Raw genomic sequence first — 14,021 nt, 5'->3', positions numbered from 1 at the left:
TCCAAATCTGTTATCCATCAAAATCACTGGGTTTCTCCAAAGCCTAGTATTATGGGAGAGGGAGAAGAGTTCTCTCAATCCAATTTCTTCCACCACCATTAGTAGGTTTACAAGTGGGGATCCACAAGAAACCTGCGGAAGTAGCCATCCCACTTTGGCCTCCCCTTGCTTCCTCTCCTCACTCCTATCCCCACTTCTCTGGAGACTCCCCTCTTCCAGCCCTGCTCTCAGCGACTTACCCAAAGCCATTGAGTTGGGTGTGATGAGGGTTCCCCCCGCACAGAAACTCTTCTGTACTGTTCTGGGCAGGCACACCAAGGCTTCAGTACCCCCATTTCTCTTTTCCTCTCTCAGCAGCTTGCCTGGACCATTCTGGACAGACACGCCAAGGCTTCCCTCCCATCTCTTGGCAGCTTGACCAGATGGCTCCAGGCAGGTGTGCTGAGGCTTCCCTTCAGAGGTGCAGCAAGGGGGGAAAGCGCCTAGTGCACTAGTGTGTCCTTCGCCCCATCCTGCCCCAGAATGCCTCTGCCACGTCCCCACAGAGGCGCGCACCCAGTGCGTCGCGCACCCCTCTTCCCCCTTAGAGCTTTGTCTCTGCTTCCCTTCCTCTCTTTTTGCACCTTGCCCAGATACCTCCAGGCAGGTGTGGTGAGGCTTCCCTTCCTCACTCAGCAGCTCACTTGGACTTCTTTGGGCAGGCACACAGAGGCCTCTGGAGGGCCCAGTGTGGCTTCTGGGCTACATGACCACTGGCATCCTGAGGTAAGTGCATTATTTGCATTTGTGCAGATAACGCCTTTTAATTTTGAAGGGAAACTTAATCCTCCCTTTTTTAGTTTTCAGATTTTTTGCCAACTTGGGGAGTACCCAAACTTAGAAGAAATGTATTTGGGGCAAGTGTGCCCCTATTGTGGATTTAGGTATCTCACTTAGGGGACACAATAAAAGAATTAGATATATAGATAACTGTTTTATGACGTCCCATTGTCAATCTTTTTTCCCATCAGATATGCCAGGGGTCTCCAAACTCTTCAGTACAAGAACTACATAATGTATTGTATATTTATGGACCAAAAACAAAACAATCCCCCCATGCTTACATTAGGGGGAAAAAGGTGTATGATGAATAAAAATGCCTTTTTTTTAAAAAAGGAACTCCTCTCCCCCGGCCAGGTGCAGTGTTCAACTTTACACGTTGCCTCTGGGCGCCACAAGATGTTCGGAGGTGGTGCACAGAATTGAATACTGGACCTGTGTATTCAGCTGTGTGCCTGCTGCCCCTGCACTCCACATGTAATGCGGAGGCAGCAGCTTAAAAAACTAAACACCAGGCTCTGCTATGGACCAGATGTGGCCTGTAGGCCATCGTTTGGAGACCCCTAATGTATGCCATCCCGAAGGGGAAGGAAGGGATTACAATAGTACAGGAAGCATACTAGAAATAAATGCCTCCAGTCTCTCTCCATCCTGGGATCAAAATGCACTTAATTTTACCAAAGCTGGTCATGAAAATATTTTCTTTGATCCACTCCATTGTTGCCTGCTTCCATGCGCACACAGTTATACTCTATCTTTCTCCTGCTTTGAATGAAATTTGTTTTAATTTTGGAACAGGAACATGTGTCACACACCTTGGTCTCTACTTAATTACAGTGGTGCTGTTTACATTTACTTAAGTAAGATATTTCATTGTATTTGAATATTTCACCTTTCTGCACAGACACTACAGATCATTGACACAGAGACAGATATGAATTTTTTTCAGTCTATTAAACAGTTTTCAAAAAGCATATTTCATACATATACATGAATCTGCCATATACTATGTAAGACCATTGGTGTGTCCAGAGCAGAAGCTTTCCCAGGTCTCAGGCAGTGGTCTTTTACATCACCTACTGTCTGATACTTTTAACTGGAAATGCCACAAATTGAACCAGGAGGCTTGCTAGGATCACATCTACTTTTGGCTATCCACCAGGACAATTCCAAATTAATTGATAAAATGGAAGGGACAAAAAGGCTCATTTTATTATACACTTTAGTGATGGAGCAGGATGCTTCCTACCAAAGAATGTCCAGCCAACTTCCATCCTATGCTGTAACCATGAGAATTAACAAGTTGGTTGGACAGGCTGGAGGAAGTAGAGACTGACAATGCAGATACAGTTTTGCACAACTCTACAAACCCATTCCTCATTATTCTTATTGTAGGAAATAACAAACCTGGAAAGTTACAACTACTGAGAACCTGGAAGTAGATCTACCTCAATTCTGCAGTTCAGATACACCTACAAAAATGGTAAATTATAGCAGAAATATGTCCTGAGACAACACTAAGGGATTTATATTGTGGGTGTTATCACTGAAGGCAAGAGAAAAGCCTTGGATACTAGAACAGGACTAGTTCTTAATAAAAAACTGGTGCTTGTTGTGCACAGAGATTCTTATCAGTTTCAAAACCATCTATGAGATCAAATGTATACCTCATATATTTGTAGCATATTACAAAATAAACCATACAATAACATTTTCTTTGTGCAGAAACATGTAATCTCATGAAATAAATGTCACATTTAATTAATGTAGTGTTCCAGAGCAAGGGTAACTAGAAAAACTACACCAATGGAAATAAATTGAGAAAAATAAATAGTACATGTTTGCTCTGTACTATGTCTACAATGGAAATTAACCATGCACATATTAGCTATGACTATTATTGGAAGAATTACTAAGAAACCTTGTTCTCAATCAAAACACAATGATGCTTTTTAAAGACTCAATGCTAGGTTAAAAAAAACTTCAAATCTTGTAGTGGATGGCTGGTTGAAAACATAAGCTCAACTGATTGCCCTGAACAAAGCATGAAATATCAAAAACACTACAGGAGAGATTAAAAAGAAATTTCATGTTAACATATTAATATCATGTTAACATATTAACATATCATGTTAACATATCTGAATAGGCATAGTTAAGTCAGAATGGTGATTTCCGCACAGCAGAAATAAAACGTCTTGAGGACGTTATAAAAAGTGTGTTGGGGATGAGGTTCACACAACTCTGTCCCCAAAACATCCTCAAGATGTTTTATTTCTCTCAACCCAAAAGTTGCTAAACGAGTGATCTTTCCCCCCAACTCTGGTTGAAGATGTCTCCTGCTTGCTGAACGAACAAAAGCAGGCAGGAGACACTTTATTTCTCCGCCCAATCCTCTTACTTTCTTTTTGCTGTTTGTGCCCACCATTTTGTGTGCTGCAGAAGAAATTCTCTGTAAATGTTCCCCATGCTTGCAGCTCATCCACATATTCCTCTGCTTGCAGCACATCCACACACAATTTCCATGTGAAAAAATAGATGAATAGTTTGTTTTGCCTGGCAATCCCACAAATGGGCAATTTTTCCTTTGTTTTGAGGGGGATGTCTGCAAAGCTATGCATACCTGATTAGAGAAGCTGCAGTATGTGTGGATGTTTGTGTCACCATAATTTCTCAGATATTCCCCTCAAAAAACCAAAAAAAATGTAAAACGACATGTGCGCAGGATCACCAGGCAAAACAAACTTTATTAATCTACTTTTTACATGGAAATTGTGTGTGGATGAGCTGCAAGCAGAAGAAATCTCCGTGGGAAACCTTTACCAAATGGCAGATGCAGGAGAATCTCTGCAGCAGCACACAAAATGAGGGGCAACTATGAAATTGACAAGAGCTCCATCAGCCAGCAGGCTGGAAAAAAGAACCATTTTGGCTGGCAACGCTTATGTTCTCTTCCCAGAGCAAACACAAAAACCCCAAATGGATCTTTTTAAAAAACATCTGCAGGATGTTTCATTTCTGCTGTGTGAACAGATCCAATGAGGAAACATGGTCTCTATCTTACCAAACACATTAAACTTAAAACCATTAGTTTTTCTAAAATAGTTTGCATTATACATTATATTAGAAGGCGAATTTGAGACTTAGAGGCACTTGGAAAAAGTAAAAACCATATAGTCTTATAATGGTTCTATATTTTGAGACACAGCAGTCCCTCTTTTCCACAATGCGACTCATATTACAATGAGCTTATTCCTCTAATAATAGAACTCAGGCAGTAAAGCTGGTAAGTATATAGAAAATCTCAGCTCTTTTTAACAGAAAATGCTAGAATAGTGTTAAAATAGGGATGTCTCACATAATACTGGAAGTCTGTGAGGGGAATGGAGCACAGGAATGAAAGCCAAACACCTGTTTATTCATATACTGCTGACAACATAGTCACAAATTACTGCCAACTTTCACAGAAAGTTAGGGTGGCATTTTCACAGAAAATAGTTTAAGCCCTCTTCTCCCTCTTCCCAGTAAAAATAATACTCTTTTGATAATACGTTTGAGCGCTCAAATGGATTTTTTAAGACTCAGAACCAGAGCTGAAATCTTTAAAATGTATTTTCTGGATCATTTCATGCATTACAGTCATAAACAGAACTGGAAAACTATGTCCAATTTCTAGCCATCAGAATCCAAATTTTAGAGTCCAGTGCAATGAGAAATCTGGCATTTTCCAGCCATCTAGTTTATCAGTGTTGTTTACACATAGTACAGACAGTGGCGTACTGCTAATGGGGTGCACACTATTTGATCACATGGGGGGTTACCTGGCGGGTCTTTGCAGGATTCAGCTGGCGCCCTGCGGCTCCCTCGGTGCAAGCCGACTCCTGCCTGAGAGTCAGCCTCCCTGTCAGCAGGGAGGCTGGAGAAGCAGGAGCCAGTCTCAGGCGCCCGTCTGAGCTGCGAGCCGCGGCCACAGGTTGACTCTCAGGCAGGAACTGGCCTGCGGCTGCAGCTCAACAACAAGCGACTCAGGGGTGGGGGGGCTCCGCCAGCTCAAGGCGCAGCCTGGCAGGGCCGGGCTGAGGGGCAGCCCGCAGCAGGCTCCTGGCCCAGCTGCTTTGGCCCACCGGGCGCCCCTTGGCCCAACCCCACCAGGAGCCTCCACCGGCTGAAGGAGCAGCCTGGCTGGGCTGCCACCGGATGCCCTTCAACCCAGCCCCACCAGGCCTGGCCCTGCCAGGCTGCCCGGGACCGCCACTGCCAGAGGAGCCGCTGGGACCACCGCTGCCGGAATAGCCGCCGACTAAGGTAAGTGGGGCGCAGGGGGGCAGGTGCCCAGAGCAGATGTTGCCCCCGGACACCATTTTCCCCCAGTACTCCTCTGAATGCAGATTAAGCACTAACTGGCAACTGTAACTCTTTAACAACTTATCAGTGTACTTCCACATCTTGAGTACTGTGTTCAGTGCTCCCCCTATTCTAAATAATATCACTGCAATGAAGAAAAGACTAAAATAAGCAAAGATATGGAAGAATTATGTAGGAACTGAAAAAAACACCACCATTCTTCACCTTCCAAGATAATGATCAAGGAAGAAACAGTCATGAGACTGGTGCAGAGTGTGCTGGAAAAAAAATGAAACAAGTTACTCCTCTTCACTACCAAAGGTAAGCAATCAAATTAACAGGTGTGTTCTGAAATCAAAATAAAGGGCTTTGGCAAGACACAAACATGAGATGTACTGTATTGTCTTTGCATACTTGTCAATAATACATTCAAGCTTTAAAAGCAAACAAGAAAAAAACCTGCTGTCTTCAGTGACTATTAAGCTAGGTAGCCGAAGGAATCTCTAAATCTGCCTGCCAGAACTTCGTGTGTTCGTAATTTATGCAATGTTTCTTCATTTTATTTTCTGTCATCCTTTAAATAACTGGCACTGGTTATTTGGCATTAGGCTAATGAACTAATGGATCATTGGACTGACTGACAAAAAGCTGAAACTCAAAAGTATCATAGAAAAACTATTATGAATGACTTAGAGCAGAGAGCATAATACACCCACAACATGTTTTGAGTATCTTCATTTATAAATTAAGTTGCTGCACTATATACATATTAAGTACCGCTTTCAAATTCCCACCTTATCATCACACTAGTTTTAATAAAAACTGTAACAAAATTTTAGTTTTCTTCATCATTATAAAATCATCTCTCTTTTTTAATTATACATGACAACAGCAGCCATAAAGTTAATAACAGCTTAAGGAGTACAAATGATAATGAAAAGCATTATGTGCAAAACTGCATTAATTATTTTAAGCATCTAAAATTTCAGGAAGAAACATCAGCAAAACCAGAGACAATGAAGACACATGCTCATGAAAGTAATGTGATCCAAGATGTTCAAAGGAAGAGATGGAATAAACATCTGAAAGAAAAATCTGGAGGCAGCAAGATAAAAAAAGGTGGCAACTGTGACAAATGTTCTGGAATTTGTGATAACTTATATTGATAAACGCCAAAATCTTCACAAGAGTAGCAGTTTTTGTCTACAGCAATCTAGCTCTTTAACATACAAGGACCATCCTTCCAAAAGTCATTGTTTGTGGGTTATGAATAGGAGATACAAGGAATGAGCAGTTTCTTTGAGGAGTGTGCTTTCTTCCAAGAATCCAGTATCTTTAGAAGAGCTGGATCATTGACTCCCTGGATTTTCCTACTCCAATCCATTTCACTGCAAACACAAAAATATTTTTACATCAAAGATAACATCTTCCTAAATTAGTAGGTTTACAGTAATAGCAACCATCTCTGGACCAAATATGCATCGTATTATTTAATACTGTACAGTTGCCCAGTTGGCCCATGGACAGAGTTCTTCAAGCAATTCAGCCAGGCACTGCAACTGGTCCCAAGAATCTTTAGGTTCACCAGCAAAACTACACATTTTGCAAACTATTTTGCAACATCTAACATATTAAACTGCAGCATTTGAAACCAAGCTAAACGGCTCTTAAAACTGAAAATTGGCCAGCGATAATCATGACCTCTGAAACAAATGTGGAATATGGAAGTATCAGATTTATAAATGGAGGAAACTGACACTTGGTAGATGAGCTGAATACACAATCCAAAAATCCATCTTAAAACTTACCAATCATTATTTTACTCCAGAACAGTAATTTCAACAATAATAACTGTTACAGATTAAGATAATTGCCTCTTTTAGGCTAAGTAAGGTGATCTAGAAACAAAAAGTCAGTGAATAAACTGGAAGATCAATTCCAGTTCTGAAAGCTGAGCATACAAACCTTAATGCATCAGTTTCATTGAATATGACTTGCATGAGCAATCATTTCTAGGAGTAAATACCTATAGAAATAATGAGCTGCACGGCTACTTTACCCTTACAGTATTAGCAATTATACTTCATAGAAACATACTTGCAAAAAGTACACAAATATCTACAAGAAGTGTACAAATGGGAAGAATAAGTGTTATACAATTTTCAGTAACAAAATGTGTCATTTGAATTATATGCCCACTTGCTTACCTGGAACCCCTAGCTCCATTTCTATAAATCGAACATAGTTTTGTGCATTTACAGGAAGATCATCAAACGTCCTTGCATTTGATATGTCTGTGTTCCATCCTGGAAGTGTCTCATATTGTACCTCTACTTTATTTAAGACTTCCTGGTTTGCTGAGAAGAAACATAACAATGATGTACAAATGTAAAATTTATTGTACTGCCTTGTTCTGCTGCCAGTGACATCAAGACTAGAAGTGGTCTAACAATTCAGGTTGTGAACCTCTGCATCCCCAAGTTTGAATGGCCCATTCCTACGGGGGGAGGGGAGGGGGAGACCAGGCAGTGCAGGATGGTGTTGGTGTGTTGGTGTGCCCCCCAGCTGGTGTTTACCCCTTCTGCCAGATGTGTGTGCCACCGCGGAGTTCTACTGGTGTCCAATCAGATCCCAGCATGGGGGCTGGCCAGGGCATTCCCTGAGGGCAGAGCTGATTATACAGTAGAACCCCAAAAATCGGTGCCTTCGACAATCGTCAATTTCAGAAATCGACGACTGCCAGGCGCTGATTTCCACCATCTAAAATCGTCGGCCGCCTCGATTTTCGGCGGCCGCAGAGGTACGCAAACGGCATTCACGCATGTGCAAACTGCGTACCTCAAAATACGCCGTCCTCGAAAATTGCCAATAATCTCCAGACGGATTATCGCCGATTTTCGAGGTTCTACTGTAGTTGGCTTCCTCTTGGGCTTTCACACTAGGAGCACAGCAGCCAGACTTCTGTCACCCTTTCCATTTAGCCCTATAGAAGGCTTTCAGGCAGCCAGGGGTTTTTGTTTGTTTGTTTTTTCTGCTAAAAATAAGAAAAAACAAAAGTCTGACTGTCCAAAATAGCCAAGGCTCTCTCAAATGAACCAATTACAAAATACAAGGTTTTTTTGGGTTTCTCCCAAATCCTTTGCACAGGTGAGATGGAGGGAAAGAAAAGTCTAAGGTTGATCATGAGCAGAAAGAACAGTATGTACACCAAGATTGTCTAGCTAATGTAATGATGGGGGAACAGTAATAATGGGGGAACTGTAAATACTACACCAATCAAAGTAATCCCAGCTACAATTGGCTTGGGACCAGAGTACCTGATGTACTGCCTTCTTTTATGTGAAGCTGCCCATTCACTGCAATAATTTACTGATGCTTTGCTTCAAATGCTCCCACCTGCAGAGGTTAGGCTGTTGTACAAGGGCTTGTTTTGTTGTAGAATCTCAACTCTGCAACATGCTCCCCAAACATGTTTATTTAGCACCCATTTTTAGCATACCTTAAGGATGTGATAAAAAAACTGTTTAATAGTTATAGCATTTGCATTTTATTAATTTAGTGCTGCTGTGCTTTTATTTACACTGATATGGTAATTTAGTTCAGTCTTATCTCTGGTTTGGATCCTGCTTTTAATCTTCTTGCAAATGAACTAGAACTTCAGTACAAATGAAAGTTGTGATATTACTCTTGCAAACACACACCACTTTAATCATCTATATTATAACATGAACACAATCAATAACTCACCTGGAAAATGAGGTATTATTTTATCATTTATTTTATATGCAACACCAACTTTAATTTCTGGAAGTACATCCATAATGTCCATTTTGGTAAGAGCCAAGCTGTTATAAAATGAAATAATGACATTTAGTTTAATACATACTAATGTGTAAGTGAATTAAATTTACTTTAAGAAGGTATAATCTTGGTTTGAAAGGAAAATATGGATCTGTGAAATTTACAAATAATTTAAGCTGTTTAAATCAATATTTGAATATGAAACAGGTTACCTCTGTTCACCTAGATTTCCTACAACCTTGGTATCTATAAGCCCTTTCCTGCTGATAGTAAATGAAATGTCTCAGGAAGTACTGGGAAGTAGCTTGAACAGAGGGCTTGATGATAGAAAGATACTAAGCAAGTTGGCTGTTAATTTGTTCGTACAGAACATGACAAGGACAGCATCTGTTTGGTTCTTTAAAAGATCCTTCCCCTCAAACAGGAGGTCTTTTACTTTGGCTCTCGTGTCCATGAGAAATGCCAACAACCTGAGCACAGTGTCATCTCAGCACTACTCCCGAACCCACAGCCCTACAGTAATCAGTAATATGCATGGCTGCACTGGCCTGCCTAATTTCTGACACTCAGCAAATAAATGTTGACTAGAAGCCATTTGTCCTCTGGGAGGAATTCAAACTGTGCCATCCTGTCCCACAAGGACAATTTGGTAACTTTCCATAATTGGGGCGAAATTGGATACTTTGAGACCTAGCGCCCTGATGAGTAAATTTTCTGGCCTAGGTGTCCAGTTTCTACACTCTTTGTCCAGGAGGCATGAATGTGCTCCCTTCTTTTGTACTTGGATGGAATTACTCATGTGACTAAGGAGTTAGACTGTGGGGGATGGAACAGGAATTTGCAGCCTTCCTCTTTAATTCTATAAAGGCTTTCTGTCTGATGCTGGTCCTGATGCCCATATGCTGGTGGCTATATCCAGGGTCCTGAATCTGAAACAAAAAGTGCCTTCATGATAATATCAGAAGGTCTGGGTTCAGTTGAAAGATAGTCTACTTCTGCTGCTTCAACCATTCTAATGATTTCCTCTGAACAGAGCTTTAGATCATCTATGGGAGAAACTGGAGTAGGTTCCCCCACTATATCTTCTGCATCAAAATGTCCTCAGAGTTGGCCTTGGAGTCATGATCGAAACCCTCTTCCAACTCCAGGGTGTTGTTGTTTTTTGAATAATATAGAAATTATTCACCAAGAATACACAGTCCAGGAAAGTTGGTACACTTACTCTGAATAAAAGTTCAATCAAGGAATCTACAATACCAACATTCCCATTCGTATAAGCACTGTACAATAAACAGAAAATGATAAACGATTTCTGTGACCTAAAACCTTAAACATTTTTATGACCTTACGTAAACTTCAATAAAATGGATATGGAAGGATACTAAGCAAAGACTCATAAAATTCTTTAGAGAATTTGTATACTTTGTATACTTGTATACTTTATTTATTTGCTTCCTATCCTGCCCTTCAAATACAGGCTGGGTCACAACAATCTAAAAATGCTTCTGGCATTATAATAAAAACAGCATCATGTCCATATAAAAATTCCTAACATTCAGATAAAAATTCCTGAAAACATTACCTAAAAACAATTAACCAATATTCAACAAAACAACACAAAGTCCAAATCTACCTCTCCCTCTGCAGTGGGAGGGGAAGCAATCCTAATTTCATGAATCTTCCAGAAATCTTTGGAAATCATTCTCTCACAGGCCTGGGACTGTGCAGGACCTCATGCGGGACTGCACAGAAGCCATAACAATGAATAGAAGGAAATAACTTCCAAAACCGACACTGCGCACAGTCAGCACTAATATACTTCTTGTAACATTTTTCCAAATAAGGTAAGCTTAGAAAACAGCAGCTAGAATAAAAATGTAGCCTTTTATAATTACTAATTTTAAAGGAAGCAGTTTAAAATTATTTGGCATTAAATCATCTTAAAAGGCAGTATTGATATACGATCTTTCTACTTAATTTTTTTCTTTCTTTTCTTTCTCTGTACTGAAGCCAAAACACATGTTTAGCTCCAAACCCTTTCCTCAAGAAAAAATTTATCACAACAAACTGTCGTGCAAGCCACTGATAGCTTTTATTATAACTTCTAAAATCAGTTATTGAGAATATTATTACCCGTATATACTCGTGTATAAGTCGACCCGCATATAAGTTGAGGCACCTAATTTTACCACAAAAAACTGGGAAAACTTATTGACTCGCGTATAAGTCGAGGGTGGGAAATGCAGCATCAATTGAGGCATCAGTAGGTTAAATGTTTTTGAATATTTATTTCAAAGAAAAACAGTAAACTGGCTCTGTAAGTGGAAAAGAGGGTCAACAAGAACAATATGGTATCAACAATAACTTTTAAAGTACAAAAAACTTAGCTCAACCAGCAACCAAGCTAAAACACAAAAGTTAAAATCCTTCAAAACTGGATTCCTCATCATCATCCGTATGTCCAAATGTAACCCAACTTAGATTTTAAGAGGGATATTATCAGAAATGAAAAATCTACTATTAGCTTCCATTGTAAACAATGGGGGATGGGGCATCCCCTTTGGGGGTCAATAACTTTGGATCCCCTGACCCAAACTTCACCAAACCTGGCTGGTATCATGAAGAGACTCTCCTGATGAGACCAGCCAGGTTTGGTGAAGTTTGGTTCAGAGGGTCCAAAGTTATGGACCCTCAAAAGGGTAGCCCCATCTACTAATAGCTCCCATTGAAAACAATGGGGAATGGGGGCACCTCCTTTGGGGGTCCATAACTTTGGACCCCCTGAACCAAACTTTACCGAACTTGGCTGGTATCATCAGGAGAGTCTTCTGAGGGTACCCTGAAAGTTTGGTGTATCTAGCATAAAAAGTGCGCCCCCTGCTGGCCGGCAAAGTAAAAACACACAAAAAATGTAATGACCCGCATATAAGTCGAGGGGAGCTTTTTCAGCATTAAAAATGTGCTGAAAAATTCGACTTATACATGAGTATATACGGTACTTTCCACACGAAAGGTTGGTAGATTCATTTCGATTCTTGTCAGTAATTCCACAATGCACTAAAATCTGATAAGCTACATAATGAAGATCATCTTGTTACCACTGTGAATTACTCACGCAGTAAATCCATTGATCATGTGGGCATATCTAAGCAACACAAGATCTAGCCAACCACATCTTCTTTTACGACCTGTAGTCACACCAACCTCCTTTCCTCGTGTTTGTAGCAATTCTCCTATTTCCTAAGAAAAACAGAATATAATCTTCTTAATAACCTGAACAATTTGTGTTACTCTCTATTTATAACCAGAATTTGTTGGCAATAAAAGGTTACAAAATATATTTTAAAGTTCCACCCCCACATGATGGACAAAAATTACCATATAGCATGAAGATGCAAATACAGGTTCAAGCTTTACAATGACAAGTTTAGACTGCCAGTGTGGAAAAAAAATAAGCAGGCCATTTTCACAACACTCCATGTTGATTCTGCTGTATAGGCCAACCTGCTACCTCACAGGAGTATTGTAGATCAGTTATTGTTTGTGAAGTTCTATAATCCTTAGAAATCTAAAATTATTAGTCCTGTTAATTCCGCTTGGAATCAAAAAGGCAAACTGCTTCTGGTACATTGCAATAAGTAGTAAAGATTCTACAACTGGAACTTAATCAACAATTCTGTTGCAGATTCATGAGCAAGGACAGAATTCAGCTTGCTCTTCAACCAAAAATTAGGCTCTGCAGGGCTAAGGAACAAGAAGTAGTTAAAGTGTCTTAAAAGCATACACAACTCAAAATACCCAGGCAGCAGGAATGTGAACTGAGAAAGTAACATTTTATGTAAACAACAGCACTTTAAGTTTAGGACACAATGTGATGCTTGTACAGAACAGCCATACACACCTCATACATTGTGGAAAACTGCACATCAATTTCCTTTCCCCAATTACTCATGTTCACGTTAATACTATACTTACATTGCCTTGTTCTGTAGGAAAGGCACCAATTCCAACTCTAGTTGTGTAGGCTTTCACAACACCATATACTTCTCCTACATTCTGAGGTGGCATGCCCAGGCCAGTGCAAACACCTCCCACCGTACAGTTTGATGAGGTCACAAAAGGGTAGGTACCTATGGCGAGGTGGGCAAGAAAAGGGATAAACTAAGCAACACACAATTTTATGAAAACATATTTAGTCAGTCATTAATATTATTCACAGGCTGCCCTTCCCCTTGCAGACTCAGGGCAGTTTCAAACATAAAATAGCAATAAATAAATAAATCCAGAATTTGTGCCAGTAAACTGAAAAATAAATGAGTAGCAATCAAATCTTTGGGGCACTGTTAATTTTCCATTAATTAAAATATCCATATATGCCATAAAAGTCTCTACAGGTACCTAGAATAAACGTAACAAAAATCCAGTGCCATGAGAATTCAGTATGTCGCCTTTTTTGTTGCAGAGATATGTCTATCCCTCTATATCTTAGCTATGGTAGAGACTTACTTTTTAAAAATGATTTCAGAAAGCCTATTACATATAATGTTACAATGATAGACTGATAGAACAATACTCTAGTGACAATTTAAAACAAATAAATAAATACCACCCCAGTGGTAGTGGGAGGAAGTAGCCACCACAGGGACATAGAGGAAATGATGGCTGTTGGGAGGAAGGGGGGGGGGGGGTTTCCAAATCTTCCCATCCATACAGCAGCCATTCAAGCTTTACTGCATTATTTCCCAAAACTTCAGACCAAAGCAGATTTGTGAAAGAAATGGTGTGTGTGCACAATGGTGTGTGTGCACTAATGCGGTACAATGATGTTGGGGTGAGGGAGGGAACGGGACCTGCTGATAGCATTTAACCATAATCAGATACACAACAGTACCTTGAAAAAAAGAACGAGCAATATGATGTGTTACTGAAATGATATACATGCTTTAAAATGCTTGTTTGCTTTAATATCTGTGGACAATGCAAAAAACTAAAATAAAGTTTTATACTTCAATATCCTCGCCCGTACCACAAAGAGCTATTATTATAGAAAGCACATT

The 14,021-nt window shown here is 40.1% G+C and overlaps 1 protein-coding gene across 2 annotated transcripts in view; it reads right to left on the bottom strand.

Moving 5' to 3' along the window:
* Positions 1 to 1,754: 1,754 nt before the first annotated feature.
* ADSS2 (adenylosuccinate synthase 2) overlaps positions 1,755 to 14,021 on the bottom strand; it is a 59,896-nt gene continuing 47,629 nt past the window's right edge. For both annotated transcript variants that reach the window (XM_048484969.1, XM_048484980.1), the window contains 5 exons: positions 12,940 to 13,094; positions 12,080 to 12,204; positions 8,911 to 9,008; positions 7,371 to 7,520; positions 1,755 to 6,551 (listed from right to left, as the gene is read on the bottom strand). In XM_048484969.1, coding sequence (XP_048340926.1) covers positions 6,499 to 6,551; positions 7,371 to 7,520; positions 8,911 to 9,008; positions 12,080 to 12,204; positions 12,940 to 13,094 — 581 coding nt within the window. In that variant the 3' untranslated portion in view covers positions 1,755 to 6,498. The remainder of the gene's footprint in view (positions 6,552 to 7,370; positions 7,521 to 8,910; positions 9,009 to 12,079; positions 12,205 to 12,939; positions 13,095 to 14,021) is intronic.

The sequence above is a fragment of the Sphaerodactylus townsendi genome, linkage group LG01, assembly GCF_021028975.2.
Source record: "Sphaerodactylus townsendi isolate TG3544 linkage group LG01, MPM_Stown_v2.3, whole genome shotgun sequence".
Lineage (NCBI taxonomy): Eukaryota > Metazoa > Chordata > Lepidosauria > Squamata > Sphaerodactylidae > Sphaerodactylus > Sphaerodactylus townsendi.
The sequence above is the reverse complement of the archived record's forward strand: the minus strand, read 5'-3'. Positions and strand labels throughout refer to the sequence as shown.